The sequence below is a fragment of the Zingiber officinale genome, chromosome 11A (genome assembly GCF_018446385.1).
Source record: "Zingiber officinale cultivar Zhangliang chromosome 11A, Zo_v1.1, whole genome shotgun sequence".
Lineage (NCBI taxonomy): Eukaryota > Viridiplantae > Streptophyta > Magnoliopsida > Zingiberales > Zingiberaceae > Zingiber > Zingiber officinale.
In genome coordinates this window covers 93,863,988-93,887,239 of record NC_056006.1, presented here as the reverse complement: position 1 = coordinate 93,887,239, position 23,252 = coordinate 93,863,988, and the positions used below count along the sequence as shown (strand labels likewise).

Sequence of the window (23,252 nt, the reverse complement as noted above, 5' to 3'; positions counted from 1 at the left end):
TCATTCTCAAATTGTCATTCCTAAACCTACAATCCAAATACTATCTTTTACTATCATCCATTCCCTTATTCCCAAATTTATCAACCAAACACCCCCTAAGTCATGTGAAACAGAATGAGCCAAGTATGGTTATAGTTTGATGACAGATGGGTGAACAGACAAAAAACAGAGGACATTGATTAATTTTTTAGTAAATTCTCCTAAAGGTTCAGCTTTCATCGAATCAGTCGATGCTTCTGATTATGCAAAGATCGGAGAAAAAATATTTTAGTTGCTTGATCGATTTGTGGAGCGTGTAAGAGAAGCAAATGTTGTTCAAGTTATTACAGATAGTGCAAGTAACAATGTGTTAGCTGGTAAGAATTTATTTAATTCTTTCTTATCAATATGTTTTTTCTAATATATGTTAAACTTATCTAGTTTTCTAACTTATTTTGTAGAAAAATTATTAGAAGTAAAAATGTCACACTTGTATTAGATTCCTTGTGCTGCTCACTATGTCAACTTAATCTTAGAAGATATTAGGAAATTTCCTAATTTTAAAGTAATATTGAAGAAGACAATGAGTGTGAATGCTTACATTTATGTTCACCCCGGTATAATCAATATGTTGAGGCAATTCACAAGATAAAAAGAGCTTTATTAGACGGGTGTCACAAAATTTGCTACTGTTTTTCTCACTCTTAAAAAGATGCACCTACAAAAGTTAAATTTAAGAAAAATATTTATTTCAAAGGATTGGACAGAGAGTAAATGGGAAAAAGAAGCGGCGGAGAAAAAAATGTTGGGATATATATTATAAGCCTAGCTTTTGTATTAACATCTGTTTTGAAATATTTTGAAATGAGAATTACTTTAGTCAAATGTTTGCATTTTATATTTATATATATGTCAATGCAGTTGTCCATTTAATTTATATTATAGATAACATGGTGTGTGGTGTCACACAGAAGATCATGTTATCGGTTCCTTATAAATTATAAATAGTAGCTCACAACCAAGATGAATTGGGATAAACCATTGGAACGGTTGTAGTGTAATTTGGTATTAGTCTATCTTGATTATAAAATTACACTAGTACACTATGTGTGTATTGAGCAGAACCGTTTGAGGTTGTTTGATTTGTACTGACTACATAAAAGAGCAAAACCTCTGTTATTATGGATGTGCGTCCTCTTAATCCCTATATAATAACAAGCATGTATACCTAGTATTTATTTCTTTAACTTATCAATGGGTGAGATTTATTCGTTAAATCAATAGGTCCGATGAGTTGGGAGATAGTACTGTTTATATAATGTGTTGTTGATTATAGAAGGAATCTGTGTCCTAATTATTTCGGTTGATGATGTCCCCTTCAGGGGCTTATAAGGATTATCATGTAAACCCTGCAGGTAGACTTAGACCGTTATGATAATAAAGTTGAGTAGTACCACTTTTGGAATCAGATGTTAATTAATTGAGTTGTTAGTGACTCATTTAATTAACGAGAATACGATATCTTAAACACAGGGAGATTAACATACTCATGATAAGAAGGAGCTCATATTGTAATATGAGATTGGTGCGATAGTTTAATAATAACCCTTTAGTGGTAGGGGTTATTATTGATGGACTTGAATTGAGTGTTCGGGCCGAACACGGGAAGCCCAAGCCCATCAGGAGGCCTAAATCAATTCCTCCTCTAGGTCCCTATTATAGCCTCTATATAAAGCCTCGCATCCACCCATTTATAATTCAGTTTTCTCTTACTTTCCTAGGGCTGGCGCCTCCTCTTCCTTGCTAGGGTCGGCACCTCCTGCTCCTTACTAGGGTTGGCACCTTCTCCTCCTTACTAGGGTTGGCGCCTCCTCCTCCTTGCTAGAGTTGACGCCCCTTCCTTGCTAGGGTCGACGCCTCTTGCTTGCTAGGGGTTGGCACCTCTTGCTCAGATTCCTTGGTGGGCAATGACTTGGAGAAGAGGAAGAAGAGGAGAAGGAAGAAGAGGAGAAGGCACCCCATCCTAGGGCTTCTCTTGGTGGCTGGCGGTTTGGAAACAAAGAGGGGAAGGGTGTTTGTTGTCTTGGTAGATCGTCGCTCACATGACGTCCAAGTAGAGGAGAGGAATGCAATAGAATATCAAAAGGTCTTTGGCTACAAAGGAAAGGTACTACTAGTTCTTTGATTCCGCTGTGTAATTAGTTTAGTTTTCTTTGTATTGATCCTGAATACCAACACAAGAGGCCAACGATCTTGTACTTAGATCAAGACATGCTTTGATCCGTCAAGAACTTACTCGATTGATCAAATACATGTCTGATCGAACATGTGGGTTGCTAGAAAAAGTTATGTATTTGTATAATTTTTTTACAGTGCAAATTGAAACAGAATGAAATTCCAGCGCCTTCAGAAAATAGCTAAAATCATCATGACACTTAGATTTTGGAGTAGTATTGTGCATATTTTAAAGATATATGACCCTTTAGTCTATGTTCTGAGACTACTTGATGGCGAAAGAAAACCTGCAATGGGCTATAGTTATGAGGTTATGGATAGGGCAAAAGAAACAATTATGAAAGCCTTTAAGGAGAAAGAAGAGAAATACAAAGAAGTGTTTGAGATCATTGATACGAGATGGAAATGCCAGCTTCATCGACCTCTGCATACTGCAGGACATTATTTGAATCAAGAATATTTTTATTCATACAAAGATTTAAATATCTATGGAAAAGTGATGAATGGTTTGTTTGAAACTAAGGAGAGATTGGTTTCAAGCACTATTGAGCAAGATAAAATCACTACCCAGCTCTCTATATATCGAAAGGCAAAAGGGCTATTTGGGAGGAATGTGACAATTAGACATAGAAGAGCATTATCTCTAGTAGAATGATGGGAATGCTACGAAGAAAATACTTCAGAATTGTAAAAGTTTATTATTAAAGTGCTTAGCCTCACTTGTAGTACTTCCGGCTGTGAGTGCAATTGGAGTGTATTTGAACAGGAATGTAATAAATATAAATGTATAATACTATTAGTATATTACTATTATAAGTATAAAATATTCTATGCTATTTTATTATACTTATTGTGATTTTTGATTTTTTATATATTCACAGCAAGAAAAGGAATAGGATAGCTCAGTAATGCTTAAATGATTTGATATTTGTGAAATACAATCATGTCTTACAACTTTGGTATAATGCACGTGATAAGATTGACCCCATTTCTTTGACAGATATTGATGACAGTAATGAATGATTGATGAGTAGAATGGATGGAGAAAGTGATAATGAAAAAGATGAGTTAGTTTTTGAAGGTGATGATTGTTAGAATTGCAATACATCATATATGAACTAAAGAATGTATTTATAACAGGATTTAGATTCTATCAATCTCTAAAGCTCAATACAAATTGAAACAATAGCACATGAATAGCTGACCTGAATTCATCGCAAAGGCTAATGTTTCTTACTTGTCGCCGGAGTTCCTGCTATTGTGGAAAAGTCTTCTACAAGAGTGGGTGGCGGCAATCTTTAGCTTTCTCTTGATGAGGAAGAGAAGAGGTTAAAGAGACTCTAGAACATGCGCTAATTCATGAATCTTATCCTTTATATATCAAGCCCATCCTATAGGGACTATCCTTCTTAAAGTCTATCCATCATTAACAACCCATCAATGTTAATGAACCAGATTTTGGATCTACACATTGAATCCACATCCATTTAATCCAAACCCTCCTTATATGTAATGAAGCATTAGATTACTTAATCGAGTTTAGTCATTTTAATGACAATTAGTTATGTGTGTGTTAATCAAGTGTGAGCCTAACCTTATGGAGATTAAGTCCACCCATGTGAACTCAATTGGACCTAGTCCACCCATGTGGACTTAATCCTACAATCTCCCACTTGGGCTATACTTGATTCCTGATACACCACACAACCCTTAAGTTGAGCTCAACATATCAAACTTTATGGGTTAAATATCCCTTTAAACAATCTCATCCATTAAATCAATTAGTGCAGGACTAAAGAAGTCATAGTTACTATAACTGTAGCAAGGCTCAACAGTAATCACAGTACTAATATCATTAACGACATAGATCAAATGTGGATATGTAGTACAAAAATGGTGCAAAATGTAACCCATAAGTGTTCATTCTCAATAAGTTCTCTTTATGACCCAATCCGGGTCCAAATCATATTTACCAAAACCTTATGTTCAACTATAGTGGTAAATCTTGACTTGACTTTATGACTCCAAATAGAGTCCATATTATATTCACAATAATCAAATGCAAAACCGTAATAGTAAATATAATATCCATATATCAAAGAAAAGTAAAAAATCATGCACACATATAAAAAAACTGCAGTATATATAATGAGCTAAAGAATATGTGTTCATGAACATAGAGTATCACACAAAATACAGATTCCTATATAATGGGTACTTCATCAAAAGGAAGAACCCTCATATTCAGCACATGTTGATGAAACACCTTGGATGACAAACCCTTAATAAGTAAATCCGCTAACATGGAATCTGTCCTTATATGCTCTATCATTATTTGACCATTCTGAATTCTTTCTTTAACCGCAAAAAACTTTATGTCGATGCGTTTAGATTTTGACGAACTATGATTATTCTTGGAATACAATTCTATAGATTGTTATCACAGTTGATCCTCAATGGCCTGTCAATGCCCCCAATGATCTGTAACCCTGTGATAAGATTCTGCATCCATATTCCATGATTGGAAGCTTCATAGTAGGCTATGAACTCTGCATTTATAGTGGAAGTAGCTATTAGCGTCTGTTTGACGCTTTCCCATGATATAGCCCCTTCAGCCAACATGAAAATATAACCTGAGGTGGACCTCCTGCTATCTAAGCATCCAACAAAATCATAGTCTGAATATCCAAAGATCTCCAGATGACTCAATCTCCGATAAGTGAGCATATAATCTTTCGTTCTTTGCAGATATTGCATAACCCTCTTTACGACTTTCCAATGCGCTGGTCCAGGGTTACTTAAATATCTGTCCAATATGCCAAAACTATAGCCAAATGTGCCAAAACTCTATCCCGAATTTTTAGAAACACGAAGAGAAGCAAGAGCATCATTATTTACATCCTAATTCATCAAAATCTGACCAGAATTTCAGGACACAACAATGAAAAATAGGAACTTCATCGATCACCATCTAAATTACTGCAATCTGCCCCAAAATTTTTGAATACAACAAGGAAAAGTGAGAACATCATAATTCGTAGTCTAATCCCTAAAATCTGACTAACAATTCTCGGTAACATCAAGGAGAAGCAAGACAATCAACAAGAACTCTTCTCTCTCACACAATCTGTTCCAAAAATCCAAGGGTACCATGAAGAATAAGAGCAGCAAATGAAAACAAATCATAGTAGCAATTGAAAATACAACACGGTAGCATTTGGAATAGATCACCATCTCCCAATACTGTCCAAATGCAGAGGCACTTTATAAGAGGCATGGACCCCTTAAAATCTCTTCTAACATATCAACATCTATTCCAGAATTTCCAAATGTACAGGAAGGAACAAAACAACATCGAACTCAATCGCAACATCCAAATCCGTAGTAGAAAATTGAAAGAAAACTACAAGGAGAAACAAGGACATCACAGGATCGATTTGCCACCCATTCATCCTTAACCTATTGCAGAAAACCGAAATAAATCACAAGAAGAAGAAAGATCATCAAAGGGAATCAATGTGCAACCCATTCAACCTTTCGGACATCACCGAACAGAACATTTCGACTCATCCAATCTATCTCCCTCGTACCACACCGAATTCATACCAACCTAAGGAAATGTACTTGACTCTTCCCCCTTCTTGTGTCGTTGACAGGAGCCCTAGCCCATGAGATGATGCGCTAGCGGCGAAGGGTAGTCGCGGAAGTCTGCGACTATTGGCAATGTCCCCACCAAGGAGATCACCAGCGTAGCGGCGCTAGCCGGCCGGGGCTTAGAGCACGAGGTGGAGGGTTTGGGTGGAGGCAACGGAGAGGAGAAGAGCAATCGGGAAGAGAGGGATGAGGCGATTCGCATGAATAGAAATTAGGTTTGGGTTTATATACTTTGGATAATTAAATATCAACCTTAGGTTAATTGAATCTATTAACTTCTATGTCCCTCAAAACTTAATAAATTTATCCCATCAATATGTCATACGAATTCGTTTAACTTTTTTTAAAAAAATTCTAAATGAACGGAATTTTCCTTGTCAATTATTTCTCATCGGCGTTTTCCCTTTTATTTTCCTCTCCTCGCAGAAGTCCCTCATCGTGCCCGTCAGAACTAGTCCCACAAATCCCCGCAATCAGCTCGTTGAAGAGCGACGATGCAGTTCACAGCGACGCCCTCCCCTTCGCAAAGCTCAAGCTTCTCGAGGCGTAGAGCGTCACGCGAAGCAAAGCAGCACGGGGGCGGTGATGAACTCGAGCAGCACTCCCATAAGCCGCTTAAACTTCGGAGGCATCGCCTATGTTCTAGCGCCATCGCTACCCGTCGGAACCAGTCCCGCGAATCCCCGCAGTCAGCTCGTCGAAGAGCGACGATGCAGTTCACAGCGACGCCCTCCCCGCAGTCAGCTCGTCGAAGAGCGACGACGCAATCCACAGTGACGACTGTGTCTGGATTCCGGATGCGCCCGCGTCAGGATTCCGACGAAGGCGCGTCCGAATTCCGGCGCGATCACGGCCAGAATCCGGATGCGACTGGGCCGGAATCCGGTCGCTTGCCCAACACTGTCGGAATCGCTTGGAATCAAGCTTGATCGCCACTGGAATGAAGTTGTGGCCGGAATCGCCTGCCTCTGGCTGCGAAAGCGCCGGAATTCGGTCACCTTCCCAACATGGCCGCGATCGCATTGGATCGCAGTTGGAATCGAGCTTGATCGCCGTTGTATCGCGGCTAGAATCGAGATGTGGCCGGAATCCATGCCGCGATCCCCGACGGGTTCACCCCATGGGCTATAGTGTGGGTGGGTCCAGGCGGCCGGCGGCCAGAGGCCGCCGGCGGTGGGCAGATGGCTGGCCGGCGGCGGCAGGGCGGGTGGCAGGCACGCGACGAGGCACGGTGAACTGCTTCTCGGCGAAACGAGAACGAACGAAGCAGAAGAAAAAAAAACCAAAGAAGAAAGAGAAAAATTTTTATAAAAAAATAATAAAATAATGACATGACATTTAGTACGTAGCAATACGTAAATAATGGTATGTAGAATAACATTTATATATATTGATCATGTCCGAACGCTGAATCAATGGACGCTGGGCACGTGGCACTCTCCAAACTGATGACGTGGATCTCCGACCGCCCGTAGGGATCTCCGGCGAACCTGCAAGAAAGTCGGGTCGGGAAGGAGTTCCCAGTGACGACCCTCCGACGCTCAAGTCAGGCAAGAGGAAACTATGAAGTGGCTCCAAAGATGCGAGATCGCGTGATTGCGTACCTCCGCCGAAATCTGAGGGCTCTTATATAGAGCTGCGGAGAGGCTTGTGCACACCTACCGAGACATACGCGTGTCCTGTACCATACCTTAGCATTGGCTTGCCAGAGGAGCATGTCTGACACCATACTGATACAGTCTGAGCACCTTTCTAATGGGACGGCAGAACCTTCTGTCGTAAGGCTCTGCGTATGACTTAGTCGTTGGACATGCCTGTTGTCAGAAGATGTTCCCCGATGTCCCCTTGTCCTTGCCTTCTTTTACCTGCACCGAGTGCCCACCCGCTCGGCAAGCACCTTATCGGTCCGACCGGGGGAACTCCCGGTCGCATGCTCGGGTCGGCTGAGACTGTCCGCAACATTGCTGTTTTATGTCTTGGCCAAGCGGGTAGCCCGCTCGGCCTTTACCCTGAGCGTCGGAGACCGGACTCCCCGCCGGGTTGTCCTTGATTCTGTACTGACCCGTCCGGCCGGTTGACCTGACTCTTATCCGGTCGGCTGAGCCTCATACTACTCTTGACTTTTGCCCTCTACGTGGCGTTGATTCCTCTCAAAGGGGGTCCCTTGTCTGTACATCCGGATCATAAATATATATATATAGTCATCGAATTACCTTCCTCTTGAAAAACATCTAACTAACCTAAAAATAATATTCAAATTCCTAATTTTAAACATTCGATGTTAGTGGAATCTTACACAAATAGATCGTTATTCCCCGCCAACCAAACATGGTATATATTTCATAGAAGAAATGACAAGGTGATGAGCCTTGACCAAAACTCTAGTCCCTTGGTAAGACTGCTTGAAGACTCAGAGCATCCTCCTATAGATGGACATCCCATTCTATATGTGCAATCACTCTCGGATACGTTTTCACAACTCAGTGACTACTACAGTAGAAGAATATATATTCCTATGTCTCCTATTCAAAACTAAAGATGGATATCAACTCAGCTTGTGTGGTCTCATCAACATCTGTTATGTAAATATTGAATTTTATCCTATTGACCTGAAGATTAACTATCCCCTTAAACTATTACAGATAGGAGACCAAGGCCTACACCAACTGAGTGTCAAGGGGAAGTCAGAAAGTGGTTAACATATAGACTCAATTAATGGATAATTAAGGTTCTTAACTGGGATAAAATATCAATAATGATATTGTAAAAATTTCAATAGATATAAATGATAACTAAAGAAAAAACATAAAGAAATTCAGAGGTGACGGGATTTCCCCTCCCCTCACAGTCTCTCAGATCTGCCCTTGGTAATCCTATTTTGAATATAATTAAACAATTATAATAATCACAGTGAACACAATATTTAGAGTTCTATTGCCACTAAAATAAAAAATAAAAAAAAATAGTTACGAGCGCGACGAGTACCAATTATAATAACCATAGCGAAAGCGACACCCATAATTTTATCGGTACTAAAACTATAAACAGCAATGAGTGGCGGCCAGTGCAATATAAGACTTTTAACTGTATCCACGTTCAAAAGAAAACCACACCACGTGATCTCTCTCCCTCACGCTTCTGGCATGTTTCATTCCAGTGCTATCCTATCAACTGCTCCATTCCTCTGCTTTGGCCACCCTCCGCTGCCCATTATTTCACATCCATCCGCCGAAGAGAAATAAATTCTCGCGGCGTAGAAAACGGAACTCCACGAATCGATTAGATTAACTAATCACACCACGAATTTCACATTCTAAATAAATAATTAACGATTGGGTCGACAAATTCGTTGCACTTTCCTTCAATAATTGGACCCATTCAGGCACCTATTTCAGTCAATAGCACCGCCCGGCTTCCACGTAGGGCCCACAATTTTACCATAAGACAGACCAAACACCAAGTACATGAATTGGCCCTTAATTATTATGATATGGCCGAATTGCCAAAAAGAAGAAGAGCAATTCCATGCACGCCCATTGCCCGAGGACAAAGGCATTGCACCAACCGAGCCGGCTTGACAGTGACAAGCCACTGAGGCCGGCCATTAAGGTGAATTATCGGATTCGCTGTGCCTCCGGATTCTAGGATCCGTTTGATCGGATTCGGATCGTACGATTCATGCGGCCCCTAATTGGACTCTTGACGGTAGTCTATCGGTGTCAACATGTGTATCGGATATCAGCCGTCCATAAATGGATGGACGAATAGCATCCCTTGGATCGTTCGAAGATATCCTCTTTGGATTCCGACGGCATCCGACAGTAGCCTGAGCACGGTTTCCCTACCGTACGCTGCGCGCTCTATATATTAAACGCTGCCTCGCACCGAATCCTTCGTTTTTGTCTCGGGTTTTGATTTGCTTTATTTACGAGGGTTTGATTGTAAAAAACGTGAAACCGACGAGGCGTTGTCTTCGGTGGCGGGCGGACTTTTTGTTCCTCCCGATCCATGATCGCCGCTTTGCCCGTATGCTGAACTCGCGGAAGAAGTTCCGGACCGGCGGCAGTGGCGGCGGAGTTTCCCGGCTTCTCGCCGGTCTCCGCCCTCCCGAGCAGGGTGGATCGCTCGTCGTCCAGACTGGCTTTCCCACCTCGCTCGCCGACCTCGTCGTCAAAAACCGCGACCGGTTGAAGAAGCCCTCGCGGAGGAAGAAGCCGCCTCCGCCACCCGGGTTCGACTCCGGCGATTCCACTGCCTTCGCCTCCTCCTCCTCCACCTTCGCATCCTCTTCCATCTCAGCTCCTCCGTCCAATGTTAGTCCTCGACCCGGTCCCAATCCCCCCGTTCTGGAGGCAGATTCGTGCTCTCCGTCGCCTCTCGCATTTTCCGTGACGGCGAGTAGAAGGATCGAGTTTCTTTTGGTTGTGATGGTGATTTTGATGGCTCTGGCGATCGAAAGGAGGAAACTTGTAGCTGCAATCGTGCTGTCCGCCTTTGCTCTACGGCTCTTGGATCGGAATGGGTTTCTTCTGCTTTGGTTCTCGAATCCGCGCTCGAAAGCGGAGAGCACGCTCAATTCGTCCGTCAAAGATTGTGAATTAGAAGGACGGGGAGTGGTTTCGCCGATCAGGGAAATCGCCACCGATAGCTCTCCGGAAACTGCAAGATCAGAGAGGAGCTCTGTTGATTTGATCCAGCAGAAAGGGGTCCCGTTGAAAAGGAGAGACGTCGAGAAGGTTCACCTCGAACCTGATCCCGTTCCGAAGGCCAATTCAAAATTGAAGAAGTTTCTGAGAAAATTTCTTTCGAAGAAATTTCGCCGGCGAAAGTGTCACAAGGAAACAGAAGCGCTCGTCCCGGATTCCACTAAAAATGCAATCTTGGATAAGGTTACCGAAATAGAGGAGGAAAGCAATGGCGACGCAGATCCCGACATTGAAAATGAAGAAAACACTGTGAGCATCGTTGCCTCTGATGAAGTTTCTGATCACGATATCAGATTATTTCAAGAGGACGTGCCTGAAACAAAATCTAGGAACTCCCAGGTATTGATTTTCTGGGCTGTAGTATTGCTAGGGCTTCTGGGTGGTAAGACTACAGCCATTGTTCTAACTGTGTCTTGGCGTCTATTACTCAGACCGACTGAATTCGTGTGGAAGAAAGGAAAGAATTTGATTGTTTTATTGTAGAATGAATACATGCGACTTTTTTGTTTTTTGTTTCTTCTGGATCACCTTGTTTTGCATAATCAAGAGAATGTGTTTGTTTGATTGTTTCCTATATAATTCGTGATATTCATGGGCTGCTTCATAAGTATGCTCATGCCTAATTAATTCTCTGAACAAGTAGCTTGAATTATATCCTGTTTGTTGTCTAATTGAATGAAAAAAGATCCACTGATATATTTTGTTGTGTGATCTTATTTGATCTGATATGGATTTTTGTTGCAGCATTGATTGCAGTTGGTTGGTTTCAGTTTTAATACTGAAAACTGCCCGTATCATATCCATTTCTCATTTATGCAGTTTTGAATAAGTTTAATTTTGATCCATATGATCTTTGTGCCCCCTAAAGTTTCAGAAATAACATTTCATCCTAGAGTTTTCTAAACCGTATCATATCATTCGATCCGTCAAATATGATCGAAAATTCTGAGGTAAAATGCTACTTGGAAACTATGTGGGGGAAAATAAAAAATTCAGTAAATTGTAGGGTTAAAATGAAGTTTTTCAAAAATTGTAGTGCTTAAAGCATCTTCTTGCAAGAAGAAAGGATCGGAATTGAAAGTTTCCAAACAAAGTAATCGTAAACCTTGTAATTTCTTTTTCTTTTCTTTTGGGGAAATTTTGTCACGCGGTGAGCGTGGTCGTTGATCGCAAAAGCGCTTGATTAATTTCTGTCGGTTCCTTCTTGTTCTCTTTGGCTTCGTGAACTGGATAAGAAAAGGGATCGATTGGGATGAGGCTGACGGTGTTCGCTCCCACGCGCTTGAAGAGATCATTAGAAAGGGCTTTCTTCTGTAGCACCGCTGCAGACAAATGGGAAGGCATGGTTTCCATGGTGCAGGGCACTTCGCGAGGAATCGGCCTTGAATTTGTGAGACTAATGCTTGTTTTCTTTTTTACTCAAAAGTTTCGTTTTTCGTTTTAAAACCGTGGAAATCCACCATTTTGCGCATGCTTCTGAATCAGGAGAATTTTCGTTTCCCGTTGAATTCTGGCTTCAACGTCCATCTAGGTTTTTTTTTTTTCTGGTTATTGCTTGTGGCTGTCAAAATCATTGCTTGATATCTTGGATTACAATATTCTATGGTGTTAGATTTCCTTTTTGACTAGAATTAAAACAGCTTGAACTTTTTGGAAGTGGCGCTTCCAGTAAATATTTTATTCTTTGAATAGGATTTTGATCAAACTACTACACCAGTGAAAATTTTGTTCTGAGGTCTAGTAGTAAATTTACATTGAGGAGATTTTTATGAATGCTTGTTTCAGGTGAAGCAACTTCTGGAGAAGAATGATGAAGGGCATGTGATTGCAACTTGCCGGAACCCTAACCAAGCAACGGGCCTTCTCAAACTAAAAAATAAATTTTTGGAACGCCTAAGCATATTGCCTTTGGATGTAACCAAGGAAAACACCATAGAGGTGCTAAGTTTTTCTCCATGATTATTATATATGTTTAGATAATATTTTCTCTAATATAGTAATTTAAACTACATTGTATATGGATTTCCTTTCGTCATCAATGGACTAATTTGAATTGGCATTTGTGTATCTTTACCAACATTTTGACATCACTGGTCAGACAGAACACCTAAAACATTATTGAATATGCCTATGTTGATTAGAAGTCGAGCTAAAAAGAAACACTCATCGTGTGAGGTTGAAGTATCTGAATTGCTTCCATATTTTACTTCATGGCAAGTTAGCTACCTTATTCACCACAAAAACGATAAGCTCTCTGTCCTACCATGACTTGACTGTGAAATTTTCAGTGGTCGACCTACCATTTCTAGTTTACAGAATGAACAGGAGTAGATGAATCTCTCATCTTCTTTAGATTATAAAACAATTTACTTGAAACATTGCAAGGTAATTGAAGGAAACATGAAGTGGCTAGTGATTCTTCATGGCTGGTTGACAATTGTTAAGTTAGCCTGATGTTCAAGGAAAAATCCAGTGAGTTGCTAGGTGTCTGTGTAGCTCTATTGCTATTACTTAAGAAACTGCAATATGCCAAAATGTTTGCTTTCTGATAATTTATTACAGGTTTCTTTCTGAATCCACGTTCCTTGGATTAAATTTTTTTTGTTGATCTAAGTATCTGAAACCTTGGTTTTGACAATTTAATTTTCACTCTCAAACTTTTGCATGCACTATGAATGCACCCTTTCAATCGATTTCAATAAAATCAACTATTTCAGGCAGCAGCAACCACTGTGAAAGAGAGCTTTGGTAAACTGAATCTGCTAATTAATGCTTCTGGGATTCTTTCGATACCAGATGTCCTCCAACCAGGTTAAGCTCGTAACTACAGCTGTCTAGATTTCTTTCAGTGTAGATGGCCAGTGTGAGCTTGTGCTTATGGACTTTGTTGTATCTGTATGGCTTTATTGTTCAACTTGAAATAAACTCCTTGAATAATTGCAATAATGGTAAGTTTGAGTCCTTGATCTGTTGGATAATTAATTAACTGCATATTCTCAGGTAAATGAACTAATTTCTAATTTAATTAACAGAAACAACTTTGAGCAAAGTACAGAAATCATCTCTCCTTCTTGCATACGAAGTTAATGCTATCGGTCCTATTTTGGTTATCAAGGTGAACCATTATTCTTCAGTAGCTATGTTATTATTTTTCCTTCCTCCCTGCAACTTTTTTGTAAATTGCACTTCTTAAATTATGCAAATTTACAAATGTCTCACAAACCTCTGTTTTTGGTTAGCACATGTTGCCGCTGTTGAAGGCTGGCGGTGGCTTTGGAACTGAAAAGAAGCATGCCATTATTGCAAGCTTAAGTGCTAGAGTGGGCTCAATAGGGGATAATGGTTTGGGAGGATGGCATTCTTATCGTGCTTCTAAAACAGCACTAAACCAATGTGAGCGGAATATTTTCACAGTGCAATCCAATTCCATTCTCTATTATTCTTAGATGATCAACTACTAATAGTTTTATGTGCTTTGTACCTCTGATTGATGCCACTCTGATCTAGATTATTCTGAATCCACATTGTAGTCATTTGTCAATATTTACAGTGACAAAGACGATATGTGTAGAGTTTGGTCGGAAGAAGGACCCAATTGTTTGCATCTTGTTGCATCCGGGAACAGTGGACACAGATCTTTCACGGCCATTCCAGAGAAATGTTCCGCCTGGCAAGCTCTTCACAAAGGAGTTTTCTGTGCAAAATATGTTGAGCATCATAGACAATGTTAAAAGCAGCGATAATGGAAAATTCTTCGCATGGGATGGTCAAGAGATTCCCTGGTAGAATGATGCTACAAACAAATCACTTGTCACCCTCAAAACGCCTCCAAGCTCACGGTCTGTCTTCATCTTGTTATGGTATATATTGTACTCATCTTTTTTCTCCATGAACACAACTTGTATCCAAATCTTTTTATTGGTTGAATTTTTTTTTATCTGATAAGAATACTTTAATTTGGTTCGATTTGATTGGTTTTAGTATCTTTTCTTGGAAGACATCTACCACGGTAAACTACTATTTAAATACTAAATATCTCGTAAAACAAATTTAGAATCTGATATATTTAAATAAAAAGGTGATAAACAGAGCATAGCGACATCGGTTTTGTGGAAAAATGTACCTTTTCAGCATTTGAAAAATGAATCAATTTACTCCATTAGTTGGTATTTTCAAAGATTAAATGATCAGTTTTTTTTTTCCGACAATGATATTAAATGCCAAAACAAATTATTTCCCATCGATAATTCCTGAAACGTGCCTATTAGTAGCTGGTGGATCTTTTAAACAGATGAGGTCCAATAGAGACCGAGTCTTCGTGGGCTTAAGATTCGTGATCCTTCATCTTGCTTACATAGCAGTTGCTTATTCGACGCCGGAGGTGGGCGGAGGTGGGCGGCGGTGACCGGAGAAGGCCCTTCTGATGCTACTGGCGGCTCGTCCAAAAAAAAAAAAAAACAGGGATTGTTGATCGCGCACTCGCAAGGTTTGTCTTGGAACCCAAGTTTGTCATCTATTGTAGCTTCCGAAACCCATCGTTTGTCCAATGGCTTGCTAGGGTTTAACCTATTTATGAGGTGGTCAAGGATCGAGGTTGTTGATGATGAATTAATTTCTCGAGTATCCAGGATACCTCCTGTAAATGTTTAAACTTTGGCGAATTTTAGATATTTGTGATGATGCCACCTTTACACCAAGCTGGATAAGTGGATTAAAGTGAATCGCATTAGGATTTCACACTTTCAAAATTTAATTTTTCAGAAGATTACGAGTGTTTATACCTTCTTTTGGAGAAGGATATCATTATCTTATTTTCCAAGGGGCAATAGTTCTTATGCTGAGCAAAGGAGCAATTTTACTCCGGGAGATATAATATGAAAACTGTCACATTGATGTTATCTAATTCCGAGATTAGCACCAAGATATTTTAAAAAAAAACAATATTTTTCCACTTTTTAATGCTTTCTACAAGGAAAGTCTAGCACTGTCAGGAGTAAAAGTAACTAGAACTTCAGTCAATCTTTGCTGTTGTCAGTCATAATTGTACATTTTAAAATTCTTTGATTGTCCAGGGCCTTTCAAGCTTTATTACGCACTTAAAGCAAGTTCACAAGGAACATAGCATTTCCCTTGAATCTTGATAACAATTGATATTGTCTAAAGAGGAGCCCAAAAAATCTGAACGATCAATCTAACTATAATAGGTCAAGTTGACCTTGCTGAGAGGCTGAGACTGACTCTTCTTTACCCAACCTGTGGAGTTAATAATCACAATGAATTTGCCTCAGGATTACTATCTCGTATATTAGTATATCAAGGAAAACAAAACTACAAATTGTCTACACATTTGGTTCGTCGTGGAAATTGGATGAGTAACCTAATTATTTTGTTTGCAACCTCTTATACTAATATTTTTAAGGACCTGATTAATTGGGCATCAAAGAGCAACTCACATCTTCTATCTCGCGATCATCCTTTGTTTAATCATGGTTCTCCTTGTTTCAAGGCTTTATTTTCTCCAATTTTCATGCATGGATGTCTGCTTTTCTGTTTGTATTGATCTAATATCAGTTTACCACAGTAAGAGAGATGCACTTTGTTTGACTGAAAATTATTTCTGAAGTAAATATTTATATTTCTAGCTAATTGCTCAGTGATGAATTTCTTATGTTCCCGTATGGATCTATATGCATAAACAGAATGAAAGCAGAATTCTCTTAATTAGAAAAGGTGGATGTCTCTCCTAAATTATCACATCAATCTTGAATTCATATTTTTCTCAAAAGAAAGTGTAAAGTTATATTTAAAGATCAGAAGAGAACTGTCCTAAAGTTAATTAGCCTTTTCTTTTGCAGGAAGTTGATGGCAACATTTGAATCACGCTCAACTAGAAGATGAGAAATACTCATTCCAATATTGCCTACATGGTTGGTATTTTGGGTCTATTGCCAAAATAATGCACATAATAATATCTGATAACACTCTTTTAGTTATGCATTCCCTGTTACATTTAGAAGGAAGCACTGGTGTTAAGTTCTAACTAGATTTGCATCTGGCTCCCACTTAATTTGTTTTTCTCTAATTTGCATGTCATGTGGGTTTCGGCTGTGTAAATTCATGGTAATATTAATAGTCATGACTGCAGTAGGAGGTTAGTTTCCACTCTTTTCTCAACTATAAACCTAAAAGCAGTTTGAATAAAAATGAACTAAGTTTCTAGAAGTGTTTATATTATTGGCCTCGTAGAACCATTCAATGTTAAACCACAAGTCTTGAAAATGGCTAGTAGCATAACCTCCCCCATGTCTTGGCCATTTGCACTAATGGCTAGTAGCCACCCGTGATTTATCTCCTCCGTGTTGGCCTAGGGACGGGTTGGCGGGAGCGTTGGGGGTGAGCGAATCGCCTTTTACCACACAAGTCTTGAAAATTTAAGGAACACCCAATCTGATGTGTTGCTTGCTCGTAGTATCAGGATAGTCTGCAATCAAGTTCATGTAGGATGAGTATTCTCAAGTTTCATTCAAAATAAATAATAACGCAATTGAAAGTTGAAGCATATCAATTAAGAAAATATAGAATTAAGGGATCATCTCCAAAAACTATATTTTGAGTCATTAGTTGCTCATGACAGAAGGGGAGCCTTGGCGCAACGGTAAAGTTGTTGTCATGTGACTAAAAAGGTCACGGGTTCGAATCCTGGAAACAGCCTCTTGCAAAAAGCAAGGTAAGACTGCGTACAATGGATCCTTCCCCGGGACCCGCATGACGGGAGCTTCGTGCACCGGATTGCATGACAAGGGACCTGAAAATTCATACTTGGTCCCCCCTCATGTAGCTGATTAGTTCATCTTTGTGGATAGTTTATAAAACAATGGTGAGGAGCAGTTCAACTGGTACCTAGACTTCCTATTGTGTCATAGCATGGCCTAAAGTTATTGGATGCAGTGGCAGCGTCTTCTATTTAATTTCCTAGTACATTTTGTATGGACTGATCTAGAGCCAGCTATGCTTTTTCTAAAATCTTCAACTATCTTTTACTGATACTTTGATGGTTTTAACAGAATAGTGTCGTTTGTAGTACTCACACCGCATTCACTACAAATAGGACAGGACTGGAGTTATTAGAACGGTGGAAATGACCAAAAACAGTTATTGTAGAGAACCTTGAAACAGAACTAAGTACGAAGATATTCACCTCACCTTTCTTCTCTGTATAGTTTGCACTCGCCTTCTTATTTTTTTTTTGACGACAGCCTACACTATATCTCATTGCGTATGGATGTTGTACTTCCAAATCGATACTGGTTTTAACTGCTGCTCATCCCTTACAGGAGATGCCTTTACTGAGGCATATCATTGTCATATTCATCATGATTTCTGTTTTGATGTGTCATCAATTTTGATTAGTTAACTAGGACGGACAGATGATGGTGGTCCAGTGCAGGCTACGTGGAGGAAATGTAGAAATGAATCTATCAGTCTGGCAGCCCATGCTTTTGGTCTGTTCCATGCTGTTCTTCATGGACATAACAGTAAGATCAGCATTCTCCAAAGTTCAAACTGTTTTTGATTTCACTTTCGTCGTCTTCTTGTGAGGAGCCTTCCAGGGCAATATCCATTTGTCAGCATAGGTATTTCTGCATCACAGCACTATGAAAAACCATTTGAGTCCACTTCCCAACTCTCTATTTTCAATGGCAGCTGCAAGAACAGCTGGTTTGGATGTCAATTTATGCAAGTGAAGAAGGCCAAAATTATCTTATGTTTTCTCGTCTCTTCGGATCATTGTCAGTATACTTGAAATGTAGATTTGACAGATTGACCCTTAATTTTAACGTGAATGAGAATAGTGAAATGTAGTTTTTTTCCCCAAACAGGTAACAACAGACTTAATCTATGGATGCTGTTACAGTAAGTAGCACTTCTAGAGTTTAGTACTCAGCACTGCAGTCTACTACTTTGTTACCGCCCATCAGCAGTAGAAAAGGCTATTTGTGTTCTCTCAGATAGGCTGCAAGAACAACTGAACAAGTTCCATGTTGGTAAGAAACACATCTAATAAGCAAGGTTGATGTCTCACCAAGCAGCCAGACCACCTACACAGTGAGAGGATACCAATTAACTTGCGGATAAAGACTGACAAGGTTCTTGGTTCATAGATTTTCACTTTTGATAGCAAGATTCCGAGAATGTGTCCTATTTCTCACCTTGATGTATCGAAAACGAAAGGAAATGGTTCTCATCCTCAAAAGAGTTGTCATGTGATTGCCCACATTGCTGAGGGTGTGGTTGAGGTTGAAGGCAATGCCAGGTATACAGCATTACATGTACAAACTGTGTCAGGTAAGTCAATGTCAATACCCATACCACGTGTGAAGGATGAGTGCTTTAATGTGAAAGAATAAAGATGTGGATTTGGACTATCCCATGCTATCTATTATTCTCGTGGAAGGTTGACTTGGCTTCTCTATTAATGCAACACCTAATCCTCCTAGTTTTTTTTTATATGTATATCGTTCTCACTGTGTTTTTTTCCCTCTCTTCAAGGCCGCCATGAGTTTCCTGAGCATGGTGGAGGCAGAGCTTCCTCCAGGGTTCAGGTTCCATCCAAGGGATGACGAGCTCATCTGCGACTACCTTGCAGTCAAGCGCGCTGGGAACCATGGCTGTCCTATGATGGTGGATGTCGATCCCAATAAGTGCGAGCCATGGGATTTCCCTGGTGAGGTTTCTGTCTTCTTTTAAGAACATGAAATAGCTTATTGTTACTCTTTCTCATGGTTTATGTCTGACGGAATTGTTGTGGCATATTATCTTCTCTCCTCTTCCCCGAGCATGCAATCTTTTGCAGCTGCAAACTTGTGCATGTTCTTTTGGAAAGCCTGCTCTGGTTTTCAAAGGATAAAGTTTCAAGACCCCCATCATAATGCATTTCTGTACCTTGCCATGGCTTCCAAAAGTTTTCTTACTTTCCGTCTAGTTTCAATGAGAACATTTTGTTTTGTTTTTTTGTCTGCAGTTGCTTTTGATTCAGATTATTTGATGAAATTGTAATGAAAAATATTCCCTAAATTTACAAATTCTCTTTCGAAGTTTATCCTGATTCAGCTCAGTAGATGCTTCTCTTTTCTAACTTTCCAATGGAAATTTTTCTTTGACCAAACTCTCCACCACCCTTCAATCACCTGGAGTGTTTTATCCATTCATGGTTGAAGTGGACCACCTTTTTCTGTATTATTTCCTTTTGCCCTTATTGAGATGATCTGAATCAAAACTTAAGAAAAAAAAGGCTCCTGATATTAGGAGGAGAAAATTTTACCACTTCTATTCTGTCCATGTTCATCTACGGACTTTTCACTAAACACCCTCTATTTCCGTATACCTTCACCTATAACTTTGTCATGTGTAGGAATACTGATTCCCAACTCAAAGCAAACTTTCTAAAGATGTTGATGGATATTTTCACATCACATCTCGTGGATCCACTAAGAACTACACACGTAACAATTTGTTTTACTCATCCACCATCAAAGCTTCTAGTTTTTTAGTGCTAATCCAGCTGGCTAATATCCAAGTAAAGTGAGGTCTTAAATGGTTGACGCTGACATCTTTCCTTGTGCTGTGAGACTCATTGGTTGAGACTTCCACATGATCCAGAGACCGACCGACAGCGCTGCAAGTCTGCAACCAATCACCCATCATCCATCATGGAGTTAGGTCCACTGCTGATGCTGAAAACGGCATGAACTAGTGCTTGCCTCATGTCACCAACTCCGTCCACGACTTCTCGATGACAATTCCAATCTTGACACAAATTTTAGCTCAATTTGAATTCCTGTCAACTTGGTCTTGAAGCACTGAATTCTTTATGCATCTGAACCTATTCTCTCTTCTTTCATTGTGTGTGAAAATGTTGAATTTTGATGTCCTGGATCCAGCTACTGCATTTGTGGGGGGCAATGAATGGTACTTCTTTAGCCTTCTAGATCGAAAATATGCAACCGGGCAGAGAAAGAACAGGGCGACCGTGTCAGGCTACTGGAAGGCCACCGGGAAGGATAGATCAGTGACCCGGAATAATGTGCTGGTGGGTATGAGGAAGACTTTGGTTTTCTATCAAGGAAGAGCTCCCAAGGGGACAAAGACAGAATGGGTCATGCATGAATATCGCATGGAAGATTATGCTGCCGCAACCCAAAAGATGCTGCCTTTCAAGGTAATATCTTAATCTCTCTCTAACCTTTGTAAAAATAAGTACTTGATAAAGATATTGACTGAGTGCTAGATTATAAATTATCGAGTAAAGATCTTAATGTCTAGGAAAGGTATTAGCTATGGAGATTTTTGAAAACTTGCAGGATTTGTTGATCTCCGATAAAATATCTGAATGATAGGGAGTCATCTTAATGGCTCAACTGCCATATGTAGCAATTAATTTCTGAACACGCATTCTCCAATCTGTTATTATCCTTTCATCATATTGATTACGACACGTATGTCGTTTCTTATGCGAGCAGGAAGATTGGGTCCTCTGCAGAGTGTTCTACAAGGGAAGGGAGATGTCTGCCAAGGCAAACAAGGAGACTAGCCAAGATGATCAAGGCTCTATGCCCCTCCCACCTCTCCTTGACTACACCACCACTGACCAAACCCCATTTAACTTGAAAGGGTTTGAGCAGGTGCCCTGCTTCTCCAGCATAACTCCAAGCCGCACGCCTCACGTCCCAACCGTAATGCCACACCTGCCTAACTTGAGCTCTGGACTGAACCAGTTCACCGGTGACAGAAAGCTCATGAAGTCAGTAGTGAGCCATCTCGGCAAGCTGGAAGGTGACCCAAAGCAAAGGATGGCAAAGGACTTAGTATCTGAAGAGTGTTTGGGGGGTTGCTCAGCACAGGGTGATCTGCCACCTGCTTGGGTTCCTTTTGGAGATATCATGAAGTTGCAGTGGAATTACTAGAACATGATGCCCACTATATTTACATGCACCCACTACAGTTCATATAATTAGTGCGATGAGATTTGGTGCTTTTGAAACGGTTTTATATTCTTGGTTGCTATAATGAGAAGTTATGTTATGGTGGATAGGCCTGAGGGGATTTGAGAACATGTTAATGAATACAGAGTGTCAGAGTGTGACAGTGATGTCGATAGCTAATGGAATAAGATGGAAGCTGATGCAGAAAGCCAATGTGATTTGCTTATTTACACTAGCCATGTAAAATACAACACATCATAGAGGGGAAATAGAATTAATTTGATGCCAAAAAATTATGGAGAAAATTCAAACCCTAACTTTTACAATTTATTCTGAAAGCTATTTGTCAAGTTACTACCATCTTCCACGTAATCGTTAGTGTTCAAAGATAAAATCATTCATGATTAATTTTTCTATAAATAACTATGGGATCACTAAGAGGAAGACATAGATGTGCTATGTATGTTGGTAATAATAATAGTCCGAAAACACATTTTGGTTAATGCCTGTTATCAAGGGTGAATTGTAGTAAAATGCTCATTATATTTTTCTCAGCGATCTGTTTGTGTATGTCTGTTGCTTTACGCAGTCCACAGCAAACAAATTGTTACAAAATAACAGGACGGATCTGGAAATTAAAATTAGGAGGAGCAATCAAGTCGTTTTTTTAAAGTCGGTTTGAAAAATATTTAATTTTGTTTAATTGGATTGAGTTGAACTCAAATGTTCTATAATTTTTTTTTGAGTCAAATTTAAACTCATAATATTTTATTCTATTATTCCCTAGCTAAGTCAAACTCAAATTAATTTCTGATTTATTTATTTTTTATATAATTTTAATTTAAATATATCTGAATAATTTAAATTCAACTTAAATTTAAGTCTTTTTAAATTATAATTTGATTCTCCTCAAAGTAAGGTTTGAACAATTCAAACTAAACTCTAGTTCCAATTCATTTTAAATTCATTTTGAACTGAGCTTGAGCCAAAATTATTTATGGTGCGTTTGATTTACACGTTTTTCATTTTTATTTTTTAAAAATATGTGTTTTCTAGAAAACAAAAAATGACTTTTTGTCATTATCTATTTTTTTAGAAAATGCTAGCTATTTTTTTAGAAAACAGATACGAAAAATACAAACCAAACATCATTTTCCAGAAACGCGTATTTTTCAGAAAATGAAAATGAAAAACGCACAAACCAAATGCACCCTTATATTTTTAACTTCGAATCAAATTTAAATATCAAATATATTTTTTAACTCAAAAATTAATATTTTTATATTATTCGATAGTGTGCATCCTACCTTAAAATATAATAAATTACGTATTATTATAAAAAATATAATAAATTATATATAATAAAAAAATCACTATATTCAATAAAATTGTCTTATGATATTTTGAATGTAATATTCATCTATAATAAAATTATTTATATTCTTAATTAAATCTTATTCAATATATAGATGTCAAGTAATGTTAAAAAAAAAAATTATCCTCCATTTTATTAGAAGTGTTGTCAAGTAATAGTTAACCAATTTTGGCTCAACTACCGGGATGAAAGAAAAAAAATATAAATTTTATCCTCTTTTCTGTCAGTCTCAACTAGTTTTGATGATAAGAACAGATAAAATAAAAGTTACTATTATTCATGAGGAAGAAGGACTAAAATTATTGTTGGTCGATAGAAGAA

The 23,252-nt window shown here is 39.1% G+C and overlaps 2 protein-coding genes across 5 annotated transcripts; both read left to right on the top strand.

Annotated features, from left to right (window-relative positions):
- Positions 1-9,747: 9,747 nt before the first annotated feature.
- Positions 9,748-15,059, top strand: LOC122032787 (C-factor-like). Of its 2 annotated transcripts, XM_042592098.1 has the most exons (7): positions 11,648-11,964; positions 12,360-12,512; positions 13,292-13,385; positions 13,607-13,689; positions 13,814-13,967; positions 14,125-14,413; positions 14,936-15,059. In XM_042592098.1, exons 1-6 carry the CDS (start codon positions 11,827-11,829, stop codon positions 14,358-14,360), a joined length of 858 nt encoding a protein of 285 aa, XP_042448032.1. In that variant the 5' UTR covers positions 11,648-11,826; the 3' UTR covers positions 14,361-14,413; positions 14,936-15,059. The 2 variants fall into 2 exon arrangements, with proteins under 2 accessions (XP_042448031.1, XP_042448032.1); XM_042592097.1 differs by lacking the exons at positions 11,648-11,964; positions 14,936-15,059 and adding an exon at positions 9,748-10,913 and having other exon boundaries at positions 13,292-13,522; positions 14,125-14,540.
- Positions 15,060-16,557: 1,498 nt separating this feature from the next.
- LOC122032788 (NAC domain-containing protein 21/22-like) lies at positions 16,558-21,782 on the top strand. Of its 3 annotated transcripts, none has more exons than XM_042592101.1 (6): positions 18,049-18,208; positions 18,279-18,364; positions 18,455-18,888; positions 19,125-19,299; positions 20,516-20,793; positions 21,095-21,782. In XM_042592101.1, the coding sequence occupies exons 4-6, from the start codon at positions 19,131-19,133 to the stop codon at positions 21,536-21,538; spliced, it is 891 nt and encodes a 296-aa protein (XP_042448035.1). In that variant the 5' UTR covers positions 18,049-18,208; positions 18,279-18,364; positions 18,455-18,888; positions 19,125-19,130; the 3' UTR covers positions 21,539-21,782. The 3 variants fall into 3 exon arrangements, with proteins under 3 accessions (XP_042448034.1, XP_042448035.1, XP_042448033.1); XM_042592099.1 differs by having other exon boundaries at positions 18,455-19,029; XM_042592100.1 differs by having other exon boundaries at positions 16,558-18,109; positions 18,455-19,299.
- The last annotated feature ends 1,470 nt before the right edge of the window (positions 21,783-23,252 follow it).